We start from the raw sequence: 23,070 nt of genomic DNA on the forward strand, positions 1-23,070 counted from the left end.
ATAAGTTGAACGTGGTCGTAAAAAATTGCTCTGTTGGTATGTTCGTCGATTGCTCCCGATTTTATCAAATTGTGGATAGCGACTCGCTCGAGAGGTTAATTCCTTTATCCTGGCAACTGATTAAGCAAAAACGGTGGTAAGTTGTGAAAGGTGATTAAAGTTATTTTTGTATTAGCAAATGCGTGGTGGCCTAATGGTTAGCGCACTCATGGCTTGGGTTATTTAACAAATTAATCACGTTTTCCATGGTCTACGCTTTTTAAGTAGAAACTCAGCCTTGTTCTTTTGGGAATCCGCGAATCTGATTGGCTCTGGTTGGTTATCTCTTTCTTTTAAATGGTTAATTGTAGGTTTTGGACTGCAATCCTTAGAGTTTCTACTCGGCTTCGCCTCATTGACTATTCGCTCATAGAAAACTCGGGCTCTTAGTCTAATCGTGAGTGTCCTTGTGCATAACACCAATTCACAGTGCCTCTCTCCACCCAGGTTTGTTTGATGTCTAAATGGGTACAATGGCCTAGCATCCCGCTCAGACTCCAGAGGCCTGGAAAGTAGAAATCTTCTACAAGTTGCTTCATGCTACAGAGATAAGCTCCGACGTCTACAGATCCCTTGGCCCGTTGCAGACTTTGCTTTTACATCGTAAAATATGATTTAGGAGATGTAAGGCAAATACTTTGCTAAAGGTCATCTCCACAATTATGGAAATAAAATGGGGCGAAGGGAAAAGAAGTTACGAAGAAAGGCAAAAAATTAAGAGGGCTCGCTCCTGGTCCAGTGCAGAAAAGGCAATTTTAAATTTGGTCTTTCTGGAAGTTATAACATTTCAGAGGGTCATCTCTGGAAATTTGCTTTTTTAGCTTGCTGACTGAAGTTTTCAATCACGGGAAATGATATCAGCTTTTTTTGACACTGTCAGTTTCATTTTTTGACCTATGTAAGATCCTTGGTATGAAGACGCATTTCCAGTGAACTGAAATTTTGAAACTGTGTAGCTTTTTTTAAAGGCAAGAGGAGATAATTTTATTTGTGGTCACACCGACGGAGCGGACGGTCACGTAACGGAAAGAGGCTGATTTCAACGTGCTGAAACGTGTCTGATTTTTAACTCAGTGCTTGCTCATTCATTGTGCATTTAAATCCTGTTTTCAAGTGCATATCCTGAGCCTTTGTTAACGAGAAACGACAAAACTGGCTAGAATAACCAATTTAAAGGTAACGTGACAATTTATAGGTGACGTGACATGAATGTCACGAAATTTGTTTCTCGCAGATTCGATCGCAGATGTTGTCACGCATTCCCGAAATTGTGCGTATGAGGTTACTTAACAATCCTGTAAACTATATAAAGATAGGAACAAAATTGGATATGCTCGTACAATTTTTGCTGAAAATTTGCTGTGTTGGCAAATTTTATCAAATTGTAGATCGTGATCCGATCCCTTTATCCCTGATTAAAGGCGTTGACAACTGAATCAGCAAAACCGAGACTTTCCGATTGGGAAGTTGTAAAAGGTGACTATAAAAGTTATTTTAGTATTGGCAAGTGCGTGGTAGCCACGTGGTTAGTGGGCTGATGACTTGAATGATTCATTGTGTTGAGTTTTTGGGCAAGATACTTTACTCTCATAGTAGTGCCTCTCTCCACTCAGGTATGTAAATGGAACGATGGACTAGCATCCCATCCAGGGGGGAGTAGAAATACTCCAAGTCGCTCCATGCTGCAGAAACCGCGCCCGATGCAGACTTTGCTCAGTTTTAATTTCGTCATTGTAAAACATGATTCAGATTCAGAGGATTTGAGGCAAATCAAGAATCGTTTGCTTGGTCATCTCTATGATTTCTTTTTGCTGCTCTATTTTAAAAAGGTTTTTGCAAGTTAAAGGAATAAATTGTAGGGAAGGAGTATTAAAGGTAAAAGTGTAGAGGAATGCAAAGAATTAAGGTGGGGGGGGGGGGGGGTAGGGGTCGCTCCTGGTTCAGGATAGAATCAATAGGCAATTATTAAATTTGTTTTTTCTGGAAGTTACAATATTTTAACCAGTTTTCACCCTTATCTTGCTTCCACCTTTTGGCCGTCCCAATGAGGAATCGACTATTGTTTTTGTTCTCTTTTAAGCGGCTACCAAAAATTAAATACACGGCGTAGTTTGGCCTTGCTTAAGATGTCTGAAATAAGACGTGACGACTAATAAAAAAAAAACATTCAAACACACCCTTATTATCGTCTTGACGTGATTCCATTTTGATTATGCTAAGTGATGATCTTTTGATTTCCTGGCAATAGAGTGAAGTTTCTACCACACCTGATGCTACTTACCATTTCCCTAAAGGTGACCGTCTAATGGAGGGTTCGACTGTATTTAGCTCGATGACTTGGCACTGTTCAGTCATGGGAAATGACATCAGTTTTTTTTCTGACACTGTCATTTTTATGCCATCAATACACTTCTTTCAAATTGCACTGAAGAGACGTGTCTCTGTACATTTGCCAGGCGATCACCTGAAAGGCGCATATTAAAAAAATCTTGGTCATTTTCCTTTTTCTTTGACCTATATAAGATCGTTGGTATGAAGGAACATTGAAACGCGTTTTTTTGAAACGCCTTTCCTTTTTTAATGACTATGTAACCAAGGACCTGCGCATCAAAATAGATCCTAATGGCGACGTGGATCTAATCCTATGTTATAGATGAGGCGCGTGTCCTTATACGGTTAAATATGGAACGCCAATTTTCGGACAACGGTTTGCTTGCATGCGTGACAAATTCACTTTTTATTCCTGCTTTTCATAACATTGCCATGCTTTGTACTGTCAGTCTTTATACCAAGGTGTTATTGACCGCGGGGTTATTAACCCGTGATTCATACAATAACGCCCATCCTGGTCTTGTCGTTGACATCGGATCCCTGAGTTGACTTCTCGTGAAAGAGAAACTCTTTTCCGCCATTTAAGAGCCCCCCCCCTTATTTTTGGCGAGGGGGGGGGAGGGGTCAAAACACTCCATTTTACTGGGTACATTTTGGAAATAATCCGTATCCCTAGTTTGTAAAAGAATATCCCTAAAGATAATGACTAATAATAATCCGTAACTTTAAAATGCAACACAAATAATCTGTAATTTTCGAACTTAGTGGCCAATAATCCATATCTCTTCTCTGTAAAACCCCCTAATAATCCATAATCCCAAAGCCCTAACAGGGCCTCATTTAAAAGCCAATCGTTTTTCAATATGGATCGAGAATTTACAAAGTAGCCAATCTGGCGCCCTATCTACCTAATCATGACCTTGGAAAAATTCACGACACCGTCTGCTGAGAATCTTTCCTGCAAATGCATTTTGTGCGTGTCGTTTGCTAACCAAATATTTAGCATCGAGTTTTCCGGCATGCATAAAAGCAAGATTAAATAGCGCATTTAGTTGAGAATCACTGTGCAGCACGTTACGCCAAAGAAAGAACCTATTCAATAATTTTTACTCATTGATCATGCTTGAAAAAGATTCTTCGAATGTTCTGTCGTTTCCGTGCAAGAGAAGCGATATGAATTTTCATGAATGGCACAACTTTGACAGAATGCAATGTTGCCTTAGAAACGCTCTATTGTCACTATTGCATATAGCCTTTGTAACGATTGAAGTTTTTACTCGTTTGGTTTGCTACAGTAATGACTTAAAACTAATAAAACAAACACGATTTCATTTTGCGTGATGGAAATATTTCGCTTCAGTACGTGAGGAACTTTTAGCAGTGGGCGGATTTTTAATCTGGTCAGAGCGCTGACAATTCCCTCATTTGAATTCTTATCAATTGTTTTAGAAGAGAATATTTGTTCGCTGCATAAATTTGCCAAGGTCGAACCAAAAATAGCGTATAAAATTTTTCCCTGCGGGGAAATGCTCTCACTTCGTTAATCGGTTCTCACGAAGAACTGACAAGGCGAGCGATTCCACTGGAAGAATTCGCGCAATTAAAAATTATGGAAGCCAATAGAAATACGTGTCATGTGAGCTCACTGTCAGTCACAAGAAATTGAATGAATTTATATTTGCCCACTTCATCAGTGCATTTGAACATGAATACTGCCCACAAGAAAATTGATTCACCCATCTGACAGTCACGGGCCAATCATAGGCGTTGATTTCATGGAAACAACCAGTAAGAATTGGGAAACCCGTCTAGTGCACGTAACAGGTGGCGTTTTAAGGGTTTACCTCGCAAGCCAATAATTTTCAGAAATATCCTTAATGAAAACGAGCGTATCGTCTTAACAAGACTAAAAACGTGCGAGTGATTAAGTTGAAGAAAAAGCAAAGCAAAATACAACTGAAGAAATCAGTACAAGACAGAATGAGTTGTTTGCAGAAAAGCAGAATCACGCATCAAGATACAGATAGTGAGGATATCCGGCGAGTTAGGCAGGAAGCTCGTAGTTTAGCTTACGACCTTGTAACGTATCGCATCGGAAAAGCAAGTCCTCCACCGACAAGAACCGCTGCAATTTTAAGAAAACTTTCCGACGAACTTGAAGAACGTCACGCCGTCGTACTCGCCAATATGTGCGCCAGATTGAACGTTCTAAGCGGTTCCGCGCACACGAAATTCGTGCAAGTTGCAGACGAGGTGTTTCGTGATGGAATAAACTGGGGCAGGATTGTAGCTATCTTCGCATTTGGAGCCAAACTGGCGCAGTATTGCATGGGGAATGGCTTGCAACAAGACGTCGACGAAATCATTGACTGGGTTGGAAATTATATTTCGAGCTTATCGGGATGGATTTATTCACATGGTGGTTGGGTAAGTTCTAAAGCCAGAGTCTGACTTGACGTCGCCATAAGCCGCTATCTTTAGCAAAATTTATAAAATATTAAATGAATATTAGCAATTCAAGAGTTATTAAGAAATAGTTCAGCGTTTTAGTCACAGCTTCGTAAAATTTAAGTTCCTAGGTTGTTTAATTTATGCCTGGATGACAAGGAAAAATTTTCTTCATGCATATAAAATATTTACGGGGACTTCTCTCCCAGCTACAACAATCGCTACAGTCAGCAATAAAAAGTTAATATTTACATGTTTTTAACAGAATCACCTATGCAACAGCTTTTATTTAATTGCATTTTACCGTTTTATCCAGCTTAAAGGTCATCCTGCTTTTCCTCGTTCTAAAAGATATCAGGACAATGTGCCTTTCAGTGTGAATATAAAGGACGAACAAGTTCCCAGTGTGAGCTTAGAACTCCCTGTTAAATATTAGCCTTATGTTTATGCCTGCAATACGGCTTTGTGACAAAGAAAATCCTACACAATGTAAAATGCAAATTCGTTTCGAAAATGCTTATTAGAAAGAGCAGCAGATAAATTTTATATTAGAGTTTTTTTGCGATTTGGGACTGTAATTTTAGTTGCATTCTGAAACAAAATAAATCGTTTGATTTACTGGTAACAAAATGAAATAGAGAGCCTCACACAGCGAGGACTATTAATCAAGAAATTTAAAATAAACGATAACAAAGGGCTGACGGTATCACAGCTCTTCAAAGTAATCATATTCAAAAGCCTACATGCATTAATATTTCTGCTGGGGACGTTGGCTTGTGACAATGTTTAAACAGTTGCATTTCATTGATTTGAAGTTCTTGAAGTTTAGCACGATCGCTCAGGTTGTTTGCTGAAACGTTATTTCTGAGGTCTAAGGTGTTAAAGCAAAATGTTTCGAAAATATCCATGGTTTTTCTTAGTATAAATAAAAGAAATGAAACACAATTTTCAGGTTCAAAAGCTAGGAAGTGAAATTTGAAAAATGAGTTCTGGCATGGCTTGTCGACGAAATACTTTCAGTTATATAAATAGCTTCCACGACAGTGTTTATATTAATAACTTGTCATAACGAAAGTGCTTTGTGCTGCGAAAACCCAAACAATTGCAAATACAAGGCATTTACATTGCTGGCCGACTCTTTACATGTTTATAGCCGGTTTTGTAATAGCTTGAACGCGAGAAAAGATGAATTTGCACTATAAAGCTTGCATTTTAGGAGTGCAAATAAAAACTTGGAGATTGTTTAAGTTCCATTCCTTAAGAAAGTTGCGATGTAAAAATTAGCCGCAAACTTTTTGCAAAAGTCGATCGCTCGGCTGTTGCTAGGTTACTGGGTTCAAGTTTAAAGGTTTTTACGGCAGTGCAGAACATACTGGATACAAAGCGGATAGAAAAAAAAAATGAAAAATTAAGTAATGAAATTTGTTGTAGGAATTCAGCATATGGAAGTCAAGTTACGCGCCATATTTGTTTTTTGTTTTTTAATTCAATACTCATATAACCCACAGAAAAATGCACGTTCACAGACAGACTGAAATGGATCTGTTATCATTAATAGGCGAAACACACGCGATGAAGTAATAGCTTATTTTGAAAAAAAAGCAAGCAATCAATAAATTTGTATGGCTTTCTTGCTTTAAGGTGGGCCACAAAGTTGTACATTTTTATTTTCCAGCAAATACTAAAGTATGTTTTCTTTTTCAATCATTTACTTGAGATTAAACTCAAACTCCGTTTACTCAGTGACGAACCTGAATTAGTAAAACGGAAGTATAAATCAAGACTGTAATGTTTTTTATCTTCAGTTTTTAGGAGCAAAACGGCGTTTTCTTTTCTCCCACGCAACTCGTGACAGTTTTATAGAAAAATCATGTTAACATAGCACTACGTGTATTGCATAAATTTATGAAGTAAAGTAAAAAACGTGAGAAGGATCATACTCTTCGTCAGTGAAAACGAAATATGACACCGTAATTATCAGCACAGCACACAGGGCAGAGATATCGCAAATATAAACGAAACATTCCATAAACAGAAAATTTTAACTGATAAAATTGCTGGCTAAAATGAAGAGTTATTTTGCATGTCAAATTGCTTTTGACAAATATTGACTCAAGAAGCTTTTGTTCCGTCTAAATGAGGATTGCATCACGGATAGTGAAGCTTGAACAGTCAGCCTAGACTTTTTTCGAGTTTTTATTATTCGTAATGAATTTTCTTTTTATTATTATGCCCTTGGCCTTTTTTCACTGCTAATAGTTTACGTATACCAAGTTGTGGTTTTTGCCATTTAAAAGTAACATTGTGACGTATTATTTGTTTATTTTAATCCAATTTATTAAGCGAACGATCCTTAATCTACGTGCTCAGAATATATGTACTAACGCTCATTTTAGCAAATGTCGTAACGTATAGTAACGCATATCGTAACGCACAAAAACGCGAAAATGATATTGGCTTCCCACGCTCCGAGTAACACGTTTGATGTGATAAAGATAGAAGATAAAGCTTGATCTGGCAAACAGGGATCTTAAAAAGCCTGCAATCAGACAAAGACAAATTCAAAGACAAATTCGACTTAAATGAATTTGTATCTTACATTAGAATCACGCGATCATTCGCTAAACATGAATACTGAAGTCTATCGGCTGTAAAAACTTCTCCTTAAATAAATATGGAAAAGAGAAAAGACAGCGTTTATTCCCAAATACAAGCATGAAAACAGGGCCAATGCCAGAAAAAAAAATCATGACTTAGGTAATGTTCGTGGTTAATTTATTTTCCTAGGTATTTGCTTCTCCCATTCAAACAAAAACAAAAAACAACAACAACAAAAACGAAGAAAAATGCCTCAATTTGCCTCAAAGCTGCTACGGCCCTGAGAAATATTCGTGGTTGTGGTTCTCAAAAATGTGCAGAGCTATTGAGCCGTTTCGCGACATTTTCGTCTTTGCTACCATAGTGGTACACAACGTAAAAAGCTGTAAAATGTAAGCTCGATATGCTTATGATCAATGAAATGAAAATTGGATATATATAGAAGATGAGTGCTAGATTAGTGTTAAAATATCGTTCATCTTAATTTTAGGGCAAAAACATTTTCTGATTAAGCAAATACAAAATTATAAGATTGCATTAAAAGAATATCATCAATTTTGGCTCAATAGTAAAAGAGCTCAAGAGCAAAAGCTAATTAAAATTGATGACGATGATGACAAGTAAATTGCTCACGTACACGCGATCTTGAAAAATTATGTTTTTCCTCTCAAACACACTCAACAGAACCATGGAACACAATTAAAAGCTCTGACTTAAAACAGCTCTCTTTTTTGGATAATAAAACCCGTGTTTGACTCTTTGACTCTTACACCAAGCTAGATAAAATATTTCAAAGTTTTGTCACAGCCTGCCATATTGCGCAATTTGGCAAGACCTTTGGTAATTAAAACTTTGCTAAGCCTGGAAAAGGGGAAAAAATTAAGCCAAACAAGCACATTTGATATATCGGACCAAACGAGAGAAAACTCTCATCGACTCTCATGAAAAATTTGAACACCTTCAAAGTCGATGAGAGCGCATAAAAGCGCATGAGAGTCGATGAGAGTACATGCGAGTTCCATGCCAAACGAGATCGAGAGTTTGAACTCTCATCAACGTTCTCTCATCCTCGTTTGGCCCGGGCTTAACGATGTTAAAAGATGATGTTTTTTCACATGCTGTCTTTTTTAGTGAATGCCTGTGTCATTTAAAATATACCATCGTCCTTGTAACAATGTTCTCAGCATATTCCTAAAAGGTGCTTTGTCACGGATTTCACATATTTTTGAACAGCCAAAATTTATATTTGTGTCGTAGCCTCACACTAAAACCTAAAAATAATGCATGGTCTATTTTTATTAAAACTTACTATATTAGAGCACTGAAACTGTAAACAAGCGTCTTTGGTTGCAGATAGCTAGGATAGAAATGGATTGCAACTTGAAAAATTGAGCCTTAACTTTTCAAGTTGTTTCCGCGCGTCTTCAAAAAATCGACGATTAGCTTGATTTCTATCCGGAAATATCTTTCTTTAGATGTTCAAAGATAATGTTTTTTTTATGAGTTAGGTTGCTTACCACTAATTTCAGAACAGTTTAGACCAAGAATCTGCGAAATCCCCGTGGTATAGCTCCTTCAAAATATACCATCTTCCTTTTAAATAACAATGTTTTTTTATAGTATGTTCTTAAAGGGACAATGTCACCAGTTTCACTTCAAAAACTCAAGAGACTAAAGTCATATTGAAACTACGAATAGTGGTCCAATTTTGTTAATAATCACCATGCAAGTGTACTGAAGTGATAAACAAGTAATATTACTGTAATGCCATCAGGAACTTTAGATCTCAACTTGAAAAAGTCAGGCAGATTTTTTCAAGTTTTGTCCTTGTGGACAAAAAACATCTAAAAATTATTATGGCTCCTTTCTTCCTTCAACAACAATTTACTTTATATTTCCATCTTGATGTACTAGGCGCACTTCATCTACGCGAAGACCTATTCGCCAATTTTAGTACCGTAGTAAGCATTAAAATCCCCGTGACAGTATCCCTTTAATAAAACTTGGTCAATCTTGATCACAACGCTCTTTATATAGAACACAAAGAACCTTATTGTACAAAAAGGGTATTGCAAGGAGAAAACAGCTAAAAAACACTCAGTAAACCACTTGTTTTTATTTCAACAGGAAGCGTTCAATCAGATCTTTGGTGAAGCATGCGAGGAGAGAGAAAAAGCGTGGTGGAAAAGAATTTGCCTGGCAGCTGTGGGCTTCGGAGCAATTGCAACACTGGTCTACCAGCAATCGTGTTAAGCATGACTGCGATATTTTTACAACTTGATACGGGGCAAGACAGCTCCTTTAGCTGAAAGCCGTCTACAAAAGTATGAAAAATCAAGAACAGTTACCCAGAAAAAAAAAACACTTTTGAGGCAGTTAGCGGGAATATGGAACTTTTATAATCTAGTACGAGTACGTTTACGGGTGCGAGATAACGGGCCGCCAGCCCGCCAATAGACCTTATGCACGATAGTCGCCATGTCTGTTTTCCCTTTATAATGCAAATTAGACAAGTGATTCATGAAGGGACAAGCAAGCTTATATTGACAGATTTTAGCTGGTTTTTTACTACGTCTGATATTTTTTTTCATACCATGCTTTGGTTTCAGAATTGTGGCAAACACATTCTAAGTTTTACGCAAATTTGGCGCTTTCGAGAAAACGAAAACGGCTTGCGTAGTTAACAAATCAAGTAACCGAGCAGTGTTTTCAAAGTGACCTTAACAATGTAATCATTATTTTCATAACCTGGCTATCAAATGTGATTTGGGCGCAGATAGTTCACTTTTTCGATGAGCCGATTTTCTAAGAAAGGAAATCATTTTCAATGTTTGCTCCCTTGGCAGACAACGTGGCTTATTTGCATTATAATATGAAAACCATCATGGCGGCTATCGTGAATATGGCCTATTGTGTGGCGAATGTCATTTTGGCGGGAAAAATTTGGAAGCCGCTGGGCAATTACGAAATAACATATTAGTTCATGAAACTCGGACTCGTCGAATGCGTTGCATACAATGAGTAAAATCTTTTGGGATATATCTTTTTTGAATATTTCGCTAAAAACTTGCCGTCAATCACGTACTCATAGTCATACTCGCATTCGGATCTAAAGGTTTTTATTTTCTTTGGACTAAGGTGAATACAAGAAGCGATGCAAGCATCGCCTTCCAAAGCGCAGGTAATAAAACAGCCGAAATTTGCTACAGAATATAACGGGGAAATGATATGAGTGCAATTTTCACCTACGCATGGGTACCGACATGATTTTATTCAAGCCGCTCAGCTTGTACGTTCAAAACACTCAAACGCTCTTTTGCAGCAACGATTTATAGAACAAAAAACACAGCTTGTTTTATCACTTTCTTGGACTAATCAACCCATGTATTATAGCAATCCCTTTAGAAGTTATTTTGTTGGGGGGGGGGGGGGGGAATTACAGAAAACTGAACAAGCAAAGAATTGCAACAAGGGTCGGGTTAAGGGGAATTTTAAAAAGCTTGATTGCAGGGCAGTAGGTATCCTGCTATTCCAAGGGATGTTTTTATACCCTATTGTTTATATCAAATATACTTATATTTCATTGGGAACATTGAATATAATATAATGAACGATCGGAGCTAAATAGCTTTAGGAAGAATATTGACATGAAGCTATTTCTAAATTGGACCATAGACAACATTATATTTCAGCAAACTTACAATGACGATAAGCATGATATAACTTTTTATAAGCTAAAAGATCATACGATAATATCATTACTTTTTAGAAAGACTTTGTTCTAAACTTGTATACGGTTACCTTCACAATTAGGGATTGTGGTATATCCTACCTTTCACTCAGATTCTATCGTTTGTTAAAATTAATACGTCTCGTGGTAAAATTAAATTGTAACTAGGAGAAAAAACTTATGAACTGAGTCAGATTGTTAAGGGAAGCAAAAGAGTATATAGATATAATAATGTAACATACTTTTTACTGAAATATTTAGTATGTATATGTAGCTTTGCTTGTGATATTGCGAAACGATTTTAGTTATAATCGATCTTGTGTACACTAGATAGACAAAAATGCGCGAGGTCTGGTACTTTCGTATTTTATATTTCTAAAAGATTTCCACAAGAAATATGTCCATGATTTATGCAGATACATTATTTATGAACAACGTATGTAAAATACAGTTTTGGAAATGACGCATTCTTCTATAAGTGAGTAATAAGCAGGCTCTTATTATGTAATTTATTACAAATAAGGAGTGAAAAACTGAGGAAAGCTGCTAGTAAAGAATTATTGCAAGCATATTGTCATTGTCATATTATTGTCATTTTGTTATGTGCAGCATCTTGTTTCCTTAGCATTTTTAGAATAACATTTCATTTCCTATCAGTAGAAAGCCAAGCGCGTTGAAATGACCACAGAAAGTGAATTACAGATTCCTTTTGTGGAAGGGTTTTGAATGTTGCTTTGTGCAAGCACCCTCAACATGCAGAAACTACCGAGGCACAATGCACTTACAGCAAATGCAGTGGATAGCGATATTATAAGCAAGTTCATTTCTATCAGCTAAGACTGCTAAAGATCGAATTAATATTTAACCATTTTGCGCGATACTTATTCTCGTCCCAGAGCCTCTTGTCCCCTCTTAGCCGGCAGAGCCTTAAAATCCCTTTGTTGTAGGAGATTTTAAAACGATTAATTTGATTGGTCAGATTTAAATTGTTTGTTAAAAATCTGGCCAATCAAATCATGTGTCCCCAGAGCCACTTGTTCCTCGTGCCCCAGGCTCTGCCGGCTTAGAGGGACAAGCAGCTCTGGGAACGGGAATGCGCGATACTTACCACAGGCTAGCTAGCATGATCCAGGCCCCCAGACGAACAATAGGCTCCGTTTTCCCTAGTTTCCTGACTCTCCTCTCCGCTCTCGTATTTCGCCCGTTCGCTCGTTAAGATTGTTCGTTACAATCTTAACGAGCTCTGGTTTACTCTTGGGCTTAAGAAACTTTTTTTTCATTTTTTATATGCAAACGTATTCTCGCCATGTAGTAGGCGTGGTGACCTAATGGTCAGTGCGCTGGACTTTGGATCGAACGGTCCGGGTTGGAGTCATGGCCGGGATCATTGTGGTTTTGGGCAAGACACCTTACTCTTAAAGTGTCCCTCTCCACCCAGGTGTGGATACCGGCCAATTGTTAAGGAAATCTGGCAGAATGCTGGGGAGAAACCTACGATGGACTAGCATCCCGTCCCGCGGGACTAGAAATACTCCTACTGAAGAAACCGGACTCAGGCGCAGAGAGCTATGACCCATTTGAGATTACAACGCTTCACTATTCTTGCCATGTGACTTTATATTACATGGGACCAAAATCGAAATGAATAATCCCTTACAGCAAATTCGAGAAAGGTTGCCGGAAAAAAGCACAAAAGTACACGCAACAAGACCGAAAGGTAGTATGGGTAGAAGTAGAGGGCTTCTGCACGTGCTCAGGGCACGTGCTGAATACTAATGGCGACATAACAAACGCGAATTTACACGTTTTCATTCGCTTCAGACAAAAAGGTACTTTTAACCGTCTGAATTTTAGAAGAATTTTTCAAACTCAAAGACATGGGACAGTAGCTCAGTTGGTAGAGCGCCGGACTGCCGTGCGGGAGGTCTCGGATTCGAGTCCCAGACCGGACCAACACTCATGGTCTTAAAATAACTGAGGAGAATGTGCTGCCTTTGCAATGACATCTGCAAATGGTTAGATATTCTAGTCTCCTCGGATAAGGACGATAAACCTTAGGCCCCGTCTCCTGCATCTTCAGAGTTATAATCAACAGGGGACGTTAAAGAACCCACACACTTATCGAAAAGAGTAGGGCACGGAGTTCCCGGTGTTGTGGTCTATCTTTGCGCATTGTGTTGTATACCGTGAAATGCTCGGTTTCATTAGCATATTCTTGCTGGAGCCTTAACACGGCTCATAATACCGAGGGTAAATAAAGTTTCAGTGTCAGTTTCAGTAAAAGTAAAGCTACAGAAAAAGGCTTCCCGTGAGGAAAAACAAAATCTTCACGTGCAAAAATCCAAACTAAAACTTGTACATTTCCTCTAGGCCAATAAGCAAAATTCCAGTGAATACCAAGACCACCTTTCGGTCTTGTCGCGTGCACTTTTGTGCTTTTTTCTGACAACCTTTCTCGAATTAGCTGTATACACAGGCCTGTGGCGGCCCGGATTGCGGCTTGTACGGTTGTATGATAAAACAGTTAAAAATAAAATTCAGAACTAAATTAATTGGCATTGATTATTTGAACAACTTTTATTTCTACGTAAACAAGCAAACGTAAGTGATATTAATTTGGTAACCCGCACGCAAGCTATTCTTTCCCAGAGAAAAACGAAACGAGAGGAAACAAAACGCCTTTCTCCGAAACTATCATTTTCATAGTTTTTGAAAACTGATTAAATCATTTAAGTATAGCTTTTCAGCTAGCGCTAAATTCTAGCATCTGCAAAAAATAAAGGTTGCGATGATATAAAACGTGCCTACTCCATCTATTTTACCTCAGCTGCATATAATTTCATCCACGAACAATAAACGAAGCTAAGAGACGTTTGTAGAAGAAATTAAGAATAAAACAATAGTCTAATTGCATTCTTAGATTAGATCGGGTAATTTCTAAAAGGGCGTTTCTTAAACACCTGAAATAGCTGAACTATTGAGATAAAACTGATTACTTTGCAATGTAAAATCTGATGGAAAAAGGTCATAAAAGCGTCAAAATATGCCTGAGTTATCTCGGAAAATTATAACGTCCTTGCTCGAACTTAAAATACAGGAAGAGGATTCATTTAAAATCCAGTACGTGATCTTCGCATCGCGTGACCTATAATCCCAGCTATTTGATTTTGTTCATTGTGGTTTTTGCATTGTTTTCTCGCTAACAAAAGCCTAATAAAAATAGAATGCGGCGAAAACTTTGAATGTTAGCTCTAGAAAACCGCAACTCGAAGTGAACGTGAGTGTACTTTAAATCAGTCGGGGTGGAACGCCCTACAATTAATTATAAACGTTCTTTCTAGGAACCTTTATGCTGTAACACCTGAACTTCAATGATTATAAGCGTAAATGAGATTTTTCTACAAAGAGGATGAGTGGCGTTGCCTTGTTTGGCGGCCATTTTCAGCCGTAGAATTAAGGGGGCGCACGCAAGCTATTAACCCCATGCTTTTAACGGCCGTGACTCACAGATATCATGATTTTTGGAGCCATCTTAAATTGATATACAGCTGTAGCTAATCAAAACCGCGAAAGCACAAATATTGCACAATTAAAAGCATGTGCTATTTTTAATTTAAGGATTTTTATTTTCTACTTTTATTTTATTTTTAGCGTTTTACGCGGTCTCATCAGATGTGAGAGTATAATATCAGAAGCAAGCTTTCTTTATTTGGCAGTTGTTTTCGATTATCTTTTTGTTAATGTCTTTTTTTAAAAAAAAAAAAATGAAATACTACAGGTATAGTTATCCTTTCTGTCATTTCTCTACTTTTCTGTTTGTAAGGGAAGTGCATTCCTATTTCTAGCTGCTCCTTAGACGTTGAGTTCCTTGAATCCGTGGAAATAATGTAACTTCTGCGAGTTCGAATTAAACTCTTGTATACACTGATATACTATTTACATAAAGTTTGCAAACTAGCCAACTTGACTATGGAAACGAATTCTAATATTTTAAAACAGACTTTTCTAGTCGAAAGTGGATAGCCAAAGAGACAAATATCTATTGTGCAACGTCTTTGGTGAAATTTTGTGATAGACTACATTACAAAACACTGCAAAACTGCTTCCGAATTACCGAAGTTAGGAGAAAGTTGTCGGATGGAGCGTAGTGTTATCCCACATACTAAGTCATTATTTTCGCTTTATATTACTTTCGAATCGAAGGGGGACCTAATATAAAATCAATAGCTAACTATTTGCCGTGTTTATTTTGAAAAACGAAAAATACGTCTGGGATGAATTATACTTCAAAATGCAAAAGAAAAATTAGATCAATTTAACATCAGAAGGGGAAGACTGAATTGTGCTTTGCAAAGACAAGACGAATGAAAGAGATTCGATATTCCTCTTAGATGAACAATACCCCAAGATGTGCGCGAAACGCCCAAAACACACGAGATTACGCCTTACTGTGTAAACAACCACCTCCGATTGTCCTTGGATATTTTCACTATTGTTTTATTTAAAAATAGTGAATGCGACAGTAAAGCCCTCGGAGAAATGGAAAAAGATGGTTAGAGATTTGACAATCCTAAGACGAATAGTAACACAGGCAAGTTTCGAATCCGTACTAAAAACTTTCAACTTTAGAGATGCAAGCCTTATCTTGAATAAACGACTGGTAATCTGATTGGAAATTGAAATCGCTGAAACAGCACGTCAACGAGACGCTCTGTTCGATCGTAATAGCAAAGGTAAAATACACTGCGCTGATTGGTCGAAAGCAATTTCAATCTTGAACTGGGTTGAAATGTTTGTATAGTAACACGAGATTAGGTCGAAAAGGAACAGAAGACCATATAATACATTTTAGCTCCCCGCTACCTCAAGATTATGAAAATACACGTGAAAAGGCTTGAAAGAACACCAAGTATCCTTGGAAACTTATTCAGTTACGTACTAAACAGCTCGTATTATTAAAACCTTCTTTCTTTTTTCTCTATAACTTAAGGTTGTGTGCAATAGCTTCACTCGTTGAGCCGTTTGTTTGAAATATTCAGTCGCATTTTTGTATTTGCCAAAAAATTCTTGCAATGTTAGTTCTAAAAATGTGGTGGTACTGACATTAAGATTAATGCCAGACGAGCAGTGCGTGACGCATTATTCCATCGTGGGACTTATTTTAATGGTACATAAAAAAGCACTTTCTATTTCTAAATTGTAAAACATCCCTTCAGCAAATATACTTGAAAATCGTTTTGCCATGGAATCCCGGCCTCGGGGTAGCAATTAAGTAATCTCAGAAAACGAGTCATAGCAACAGAAGAACCATAGCTTGTCAAGATTTTAGATTTGTACACGGAAGATTTAGCTCACCCACTGTGCCAATAAGTTTACAGTATAAACAGTTAAACCCATGCTATCGAGCCTTCGGATAGGTTTAACGCACTGTAAACCTATTAATCAATTTGTCTTCCCTTCCAAACGATCATTACTTGTGTGAATCCGCCGAATACTGAACACCAAGGTGATCAGTAAATTCAAATAAACTTGGATACAAATATAAAGCCACTTTCAGAAAATCAATAACTGTAAATGGTTATTCTATTTACAGGGGAAAAGTGGTTGTTTAATCGGAGGTTGTTGTTGAGAAACGTATTTCGAACACGCTACGAAGCAATAGAAGCTACTATTAATAGAGGAACTGTTTCTCATTATTAAACTGTCTTGTAAGACTTGAGTGTTCTCAGGCAATTTTTGGCAAGATTTAGTGGCAAACCTCTAAATTATGGGGGAAAAAACTCGGTAGATATGGCCATCCTGCAGCTGGTCGCTAAACTAAATGATCCGAAGCACTTCCATCGATTTCTGAAGCATGGATTTTTCCCAAAAGCGCGCATATGGGCAAGCACACTCCCAACTAAAACTTATTGTCAATTCAGTGCAGCAATTTTCCCCCAAACTCAGACGTGATCTATTGCGCAAATAGAAGATTCATGGTTTACACCGAGGAAAGAAACGCCAAATTAATAAAAATAAAAAGCGCCATTATTTTTTTTAAACAGAGCAGAAATTCCTTGTAATGTATTAAACAAGTTGTGACACTTAAATTCTTTCTTGGCTTACATCTCGCTGCGCTTACAAAGTTCGAATTGCCACTTCTAAATGTTTTCAATCAGGCAACTAGTAAAACCGATCACAATGGATTGAACGAAACTCAGTGTCCTAAAATGAAATAATATATCGTCGAGGCATTTTTTAAACTTTTAATAATATGTATTTTTAAATTCTGAAATGTAATCGCCCCCGTGTTTGATCAAATCAGCCTCTGAATAAGCCCGGCAGGCGATTTCAAAATTGAACACGTTTACAAAAGCATTCTCCTTAGAATCTTTTTTAATGTCATGGTTTCTGTGTTTATATTTGTGTTCTATCTCTAGAATTTTCAATACTTTAAGAATCGTGATCTTTTATTGTGTTATGATAGCCATATAAATAAACCGCCACGGGTGAAAGTCGTTTTCTGGTGCCACCCGCCATTTTGGATTTCAAAAACGTGGTGTTTTGACAAATCAAAGACTTTCTTTTACGACACAACGCCGAGCTTATTAAATCGGACTTTCTCGATTTCAATGTTCTACAAAGTGATAAATTGCTTTGCGTTTGAAGGTGCAATAAAGGTGTTTATTCTTTTCATTTTTTTAATATGTGAGTTAAAGGGTGTTTACTTAAACCTTGCAGTATTCTTTGCATTGTGAGCGCTTTTTATGAGTCCTATTCATTAATAACGATTCTCTATCTAAGCCCTCTATTGATTTCCTGTCAAAACAAAACACTTCGGCCTCAAAACACAATGAGCTCCAACGATGAAAAAAATATTGTTTACATTTGAAATCTAAACAACAAATGTGCTTTGCCCAATTGTATTGGGAATAGATCTTTTCATTTTCGGTTTCATACATACTGGCACCTGCGAGACCCAAACAGAATTGTCGGCAATTTCAAGAGGTTTTCAATTCAACGTAACCACCGATAACTAAACAAGCAACAGGGTTAAAAGCCACAGGCTTTCAATATCATGTACACTGAAAAAGCAGACGGTAATTTATCACAATGTTAACTTCTATTTTTGCCGAAGATTACGGATGCGTCGAAACACGTCTCGCACCGAAATAAAGCTTCTTTCATTTTGCCCTTGATCAAGTCTCTAAATTAAATACGTTTCGTATAAGTGAATAAAACACAAACACTGCAACTCTCTTGAAAAATCATCAAATATATTGACACTTTAAATTGACATAAGATATTAAAGTGATTATGTAAGTTTCTCTTCGGGGATTTTGCTCAAAATATTTACGCTCAAAAACGCCATGCTTAATAATGGTTCACCAGTTTTCAAAGAAAGAAATTAAACGAAAAGCTATTAAAGCAAAACCACCATCGTTTTTGATCGTGTGCCGTGTTGCCTCTAAGCTTTTGTTCATGTAATTGTTACAAAACCGTAACAAAATAAAAGTATTACAAATACCAAAATGTTTTCTTAATCAGAAATTTGCAAAGAGCGGACGTTTAGGGTGATTCATATGTGTGAGAACAATTCAGATTATTACATGTTAGGAATACAAGAGCAATAACTGCCGTGCCGCGCAAAATTTTCCAATTTCTCATGCTTTGAAAATTAGTTTAATTTTAACCGGGCCTTTGCCGCAACCCGCCTTTCAGGTTATTAAGTATGCCCGAAATGGCCAAAAGAAAACTTTAATAAAGTCTATAAAGACATTTCTTTGCGCTCCACAAAATGAGCTCTCAATTTAGTTGGCGCTAATAAGAAAAAAAGTAATAACACAAAATCTTATAATGCATTTTATAACTGGTGCTCAATTTTTCGATAGACAACGATGAATAAGCAAGCAGAAAAACGTCCGGCTCCAAATATTAAACAAAGAGCGTCAATTGCCTAAAGGAAAGGAATCTTAGCGGTGTTTGGCGTCCGGAAAGCTGAGGGGCAGATCAACGCTGAAAAGAAACGCTCATATGTATTACAATAAAGGAGCCCTGAACTGCATGTAAAAGATCAGAACACTTTTTTTTACTAGTGATTGAGCTGTAGGTTCAAATACTTACAAATTTCTCTCTTTTTTAATTAGCCTTGTCAACAATACAGAACGACCGCAAAGCGGCGCGCCAAAACAGAACGAAGTCAACAGCCCGTGTTACGAGGTTTTTATTACTTCGAATCTCAAACTTCCTGCCCGCGAGAGCGAGCCGACGGTACCTTTGTGAGGCACCGTGGTCGGTGACACGTGAGAGAGTTCAAGCCAAATTTGAATATTTTATTTAAACTATTATAAAAGCCGGCCTTTTGTTGTGGGCCAAACTTCAATAAGAAAATTAACGAGTAATTTGGATAAGTTTCGCTTTGATAGGCATGTGCTAATTAGGCATTCTGTATTTAATAGAAATCTTCAGCCTGCCGACCTGTTGTGTCAACACTGAGTGACATCGAAACTCAGTGCACGGCGAGCTCTCGAATCGGCGGCAAACAAAGAAAATTTTTGAAGTTTGTCGGTGTGTTTAGCAAACGCCATTTATTTCGATAGCTTAAGTACACAGTAAACTGCGTACAAAAACCCGACATCTGTCCCACAGTTTATTCTGAGCGCGTCGAGGTTGTTTTAAAGATTACGAAGTACTCGTTCGCCTGTTCAGAGCTGACCGACGTCTGAGGGAAAGATCTCACGATGCCAAGACCTCTAAGGAATAGCTACGGCAGTGCAAAGCCACCTTATTCATACATCTCGCTCACAGCCATGGCTATCCAGAGCTCTCCACAGAAAATGCTGTCCCTGAGTGAGATATACCAGTTTATAATGGACCATTTCCCGTTCTACAGGGAAAACACTCAACGATGGCAGAACTCGTTACGACACAATCTGAGCTTCAACGACTGCTTTCTAAAGATCCCCAGAAGACCTGATCAGCCCGGTAAAGGCAGCCTTTGGGCGTTGCATCCAGACTGCGGGGCAATGTTCGAGAACGGCAGTTTCTTGCGCCGAAGAAAACGCTTCAAATCAGAGAGGGAGAGGACGACAAAATTGGCGAAGTTGATCACGGATGAGACCAAAGACTCGCACAGCCCAGCTCACATATCAGACGACATCCCAGTTCGCTGCGTATCGCCCGTTGATGTTAGTCAATCAAGCTTCAAGCATCCTTTTAACATTGAAAATCTCATTGGATCGGACATCAAGAGTGTGCAGTCATTCCCCACAATGACTGCCCCCATACCCTCGCTTCCTACATGTCCCTCGTGTATGAACACGCCTTCGAGTGCGACACTATCGGGCTATCAAGGAAATCTATGGTCCGCAGTTCCCTCTGCGTATTTCGCCAAACCGTGCACTCATCACGAACGCATAAAGGAATACGAAATCGCAAGATTTGGGCAACAATTCTATCACACAGGCGACCTGGCATCGTTTTACGGGGCTGTTCCAGTCACGACTACTGTTCTTCCTCAAGCGATGTTTCGGTGACCGAGAAGCTGAACACACCGACTGCCCCCGCGTAGCAAAAGGAACACTGTTCGTAACGAAACATTTACTGTAATGCGACATGGTAAGAACAGCTCGCTTATCGCATTAACTGTTCGAGACTTGTATGTTCATAAAGCCAGTTACGGCAAATAGCGCATAACTACTGAAATGTTCGGAACACAAAGGTATGAGTTTCATGCAAAATATTGAGGTGATAGTTTTAAATTAGTTCCTGTTTGAAAATGAATAGGCGACAAAGTTCTCTGTTTATTTCGCCTAAAAAATTACTTAAGTAAGCGGTTCTTGTCGAGCAGTTAACAGCTTCAAAGGCCTATTTTTGATATAACGTGAGTTATTTTCAGATGGTCTATGAAGGAAGCCCTCAGCGTAAGTGGAAGGAAGCCAGATAGCCGCGATTAACATTAAATCTACAAAGTCACACAGAACGCAGTATGTAAAAATTCTATTTTTATCGTGTAAAAATGATGATTCGTCGAGAAAGAAATTATATACGAATTAAGCGAAACATTGAATCAAATATTGTATGTATATAAATCGATATGTTTAAAATGAAGATATGCTTACGGGTTATATGATTTTAGTTAAGTATTTCCATACGATAGCTTTTAGATTTGTCACTATCAAGGACATTCATTTATAAAAACGCGCACAAAACGTTTTTCGTTAAAGTTTTCTTTCGTTCTCACAGACTACCGTTGTAAAAGATTTAGTCTTTATTGAATGCGCTCTAAAAGGTCCAAATAGCATTTCAATGATTAGATTATGCTGTATATTTAACCAGTTCCAAATTGTAAACATTTGTGCAGGGCGCCTCTTAACATGTATGCATTTTCTATTTCTGTTGGTTTTTAAGGACAGCCCTGTGTTAAGCCTTGAGTAAATATATTTAAAAGGTATTTGAGAAATGTTCTCGTATTTCTTTACAAACTCCGACGAACTGACAAAATGAGCTTGGATTATTTAAGCTAGCTGCCAAATGTTTTACAGGCATAAAACGCGATTATGTATTCACGTTAGTTTGTTTTCGGGCTCTTACGAAACTGGAGGGGGGTACACTTTAACGAGAGCACTTCTATACGTCGATGAATTGCTTAAACACTGTTTCTTCGCACTCAAACGCAAAACATTTTCTTTTAAAACCTTTTATCTTCAATCCGTTGCCAGGAGTTAAACTGCCGCGGCTTGTGTTTACCTTAATGATTGTTTAAAAAGTCGGAAAACTCTGAAGACTACAAAACGCAAATGAATTACGCACGGTAAAACTGTTCGGCCACCCGGCGGCGTAAGAATAAACTATTTTTTCCTGTAGAGAGAGCTTATTGTGAGAGCAATGACTTCAAAACAGCTAATTTCCATGGCGCTTTCCGAGTTTCGCGTCAGTGTACGAGAACTTTAGTCTCCGATCGAAAAATTACGAAAAAAACTAACTCTTGTTAGTACAGTATTCGCGTGAGAGTGGAGATCCTGGCGTCAAAAAAGAAAATCTTCTGGTTCTATTAAACGCTAAATGCTAAATCCCGCTTTGCTGATAGAAAACCATTTGATTTCTTGATGTTGATCTGTTGAGATTTTCGCGCGCTTTCACCAAAATAGCCCGCTTCATAATTGTTTTACGCATTTCGTGAGAAATTTTACACAATTTTAATTCAAGGCAATCGCGTCTTTGTCGGGGAAATTCATCCTTCTTTACACCTATAAAGTGTAGAACAGAAAGAACAGTTCTATTTTGGGCTTGTGCTTTTATATAATTGTCCGTGATTAAAAGATCAATACACGCGAATATAAAGCAAAATTTACGCCACTTAGAAAAGAATCCCCAATGAACGCAAAAAGCTTCAAGACCTATATGTTAGACTCGACATTTTCGCGGCTATAGAAATCATTTTCTTATTAAAACGAGCTTTTCGGCAAGTCAGGAGACAATAACGCACTAAGTAGTTTGAAACCTTCAAAGCTACCCCGCAACGAGAAAGCTGCAAAACGAGAAATACGAGTCCCGTAAGGAAACGCGTGTATACCAAGTTGCTAAGCGAAAAGTTATACACGAGGAGAATCTCAATTGATTTCGATGATTAAAACAAAGTCGAAAAGGTTGCCTCAACAACCTGGGGGAGTCAGTAGTCAGGAATAACACTTAACTAATCAGGAAAAAATTTTATATTCATCGGCCCTAAGCATGCAGGCGTAGAGCGTTTCATTAATAAGCGTGGGTTGCTACGGAAAATACAAACTCTGCACAGGGGCTTAATTTAGGTCCTACTTTTTATCCGCGATTCTTCTGTGAAAACTCCGTCGTTGTTCGATAACTAAAAGATTTCTGCATTGTGCATCCACTAAAATCAAACGTTATTTGACAGAATTTCCATTTTGGCATATAGGCTTCTACAG

General features: G+C 37.9%; 2 protein-coding genes across 2 annotated transcripts; both read left to right on the plus strand.

Moving 5' to 3' along the window:
• The first annotated feature begins 4,200 nt into the window (after positions 1–4,200).
• LOC144652671 (apoptosis regulator R1-like) lies at positions 4,201–10,172 on the plus strand. Its single transcript, XM_078512743.1, has 2 exons — positions 4,201–4,797; positions 9,544–10,172. Exons 1-2 carry the CDS (start codon positions 4,351–4,353, stop codon positions 9,667–9,669), a joined length of 573 nt encoding a protein of 190 aa, XP_078368869.1. The 5' UTR covers positions 4,201–4,350; the 3' UTR covers positions 9,670–10,172.
• A 9,354-nt stretch (positions 10,173–19,526) lies between these two features.
• On the plus strand, positions 19,527–22,108 carry LOC144652683 (forkhead box protein B1-like). Its single transcript, XM_078512747.1, has one exon. The coding sequence runs from the start codon at positions 19,867–19,869 to the stop codon at positions 20,659–20,661; it is 795 nt and encodes a 264-aa protein (XP_078368873.1). The 5' UTR covers positions 19,527–19,866; the 3' UTR covers positions 20,662–22,108.
• Positions 22,109–23,070: the final 962 nt, after the last annotated feature.

This window comes from Oculina patagonica, chromosome 1 (genome assembly GCF_052425735.1).
Source record: "Oculina patagonica isolate OP01 chromosome 1, crgOcupat, whole genome shotgun sequence".
Taxonomy (NCBI): Eukaryota; Metazoa; Cnidaria; class Anthozoa; order Scleractinia; family Oculinidae; genus Oculina; species Oculina patagonica.

Excerpts from the sequence above, each read along its gene's own strand:
- LOC144652671 (XM_078512743.1), top strand. The coding sequence starts at position 4,351 with ATGAGTTGTTTGCAGAAAAGCAGAATCACGCATCAAGATACAGATAGT. Across the intron at positions 4,798-9,543 it reads TTTATTCACATGGTGGTTGG|GAAGCGTTCAATCAGATCTT; the intron begins GTAAGTTCTAAA and ends TTATTTCAACAG.
- LOC144652683 (XM_078512747.1), top strand. The coding sequence starts at position 19,867 with ATGCCAAGACCTCTAAGGAATAGCTACGGCAGTGCAAAGCCACCTTAT.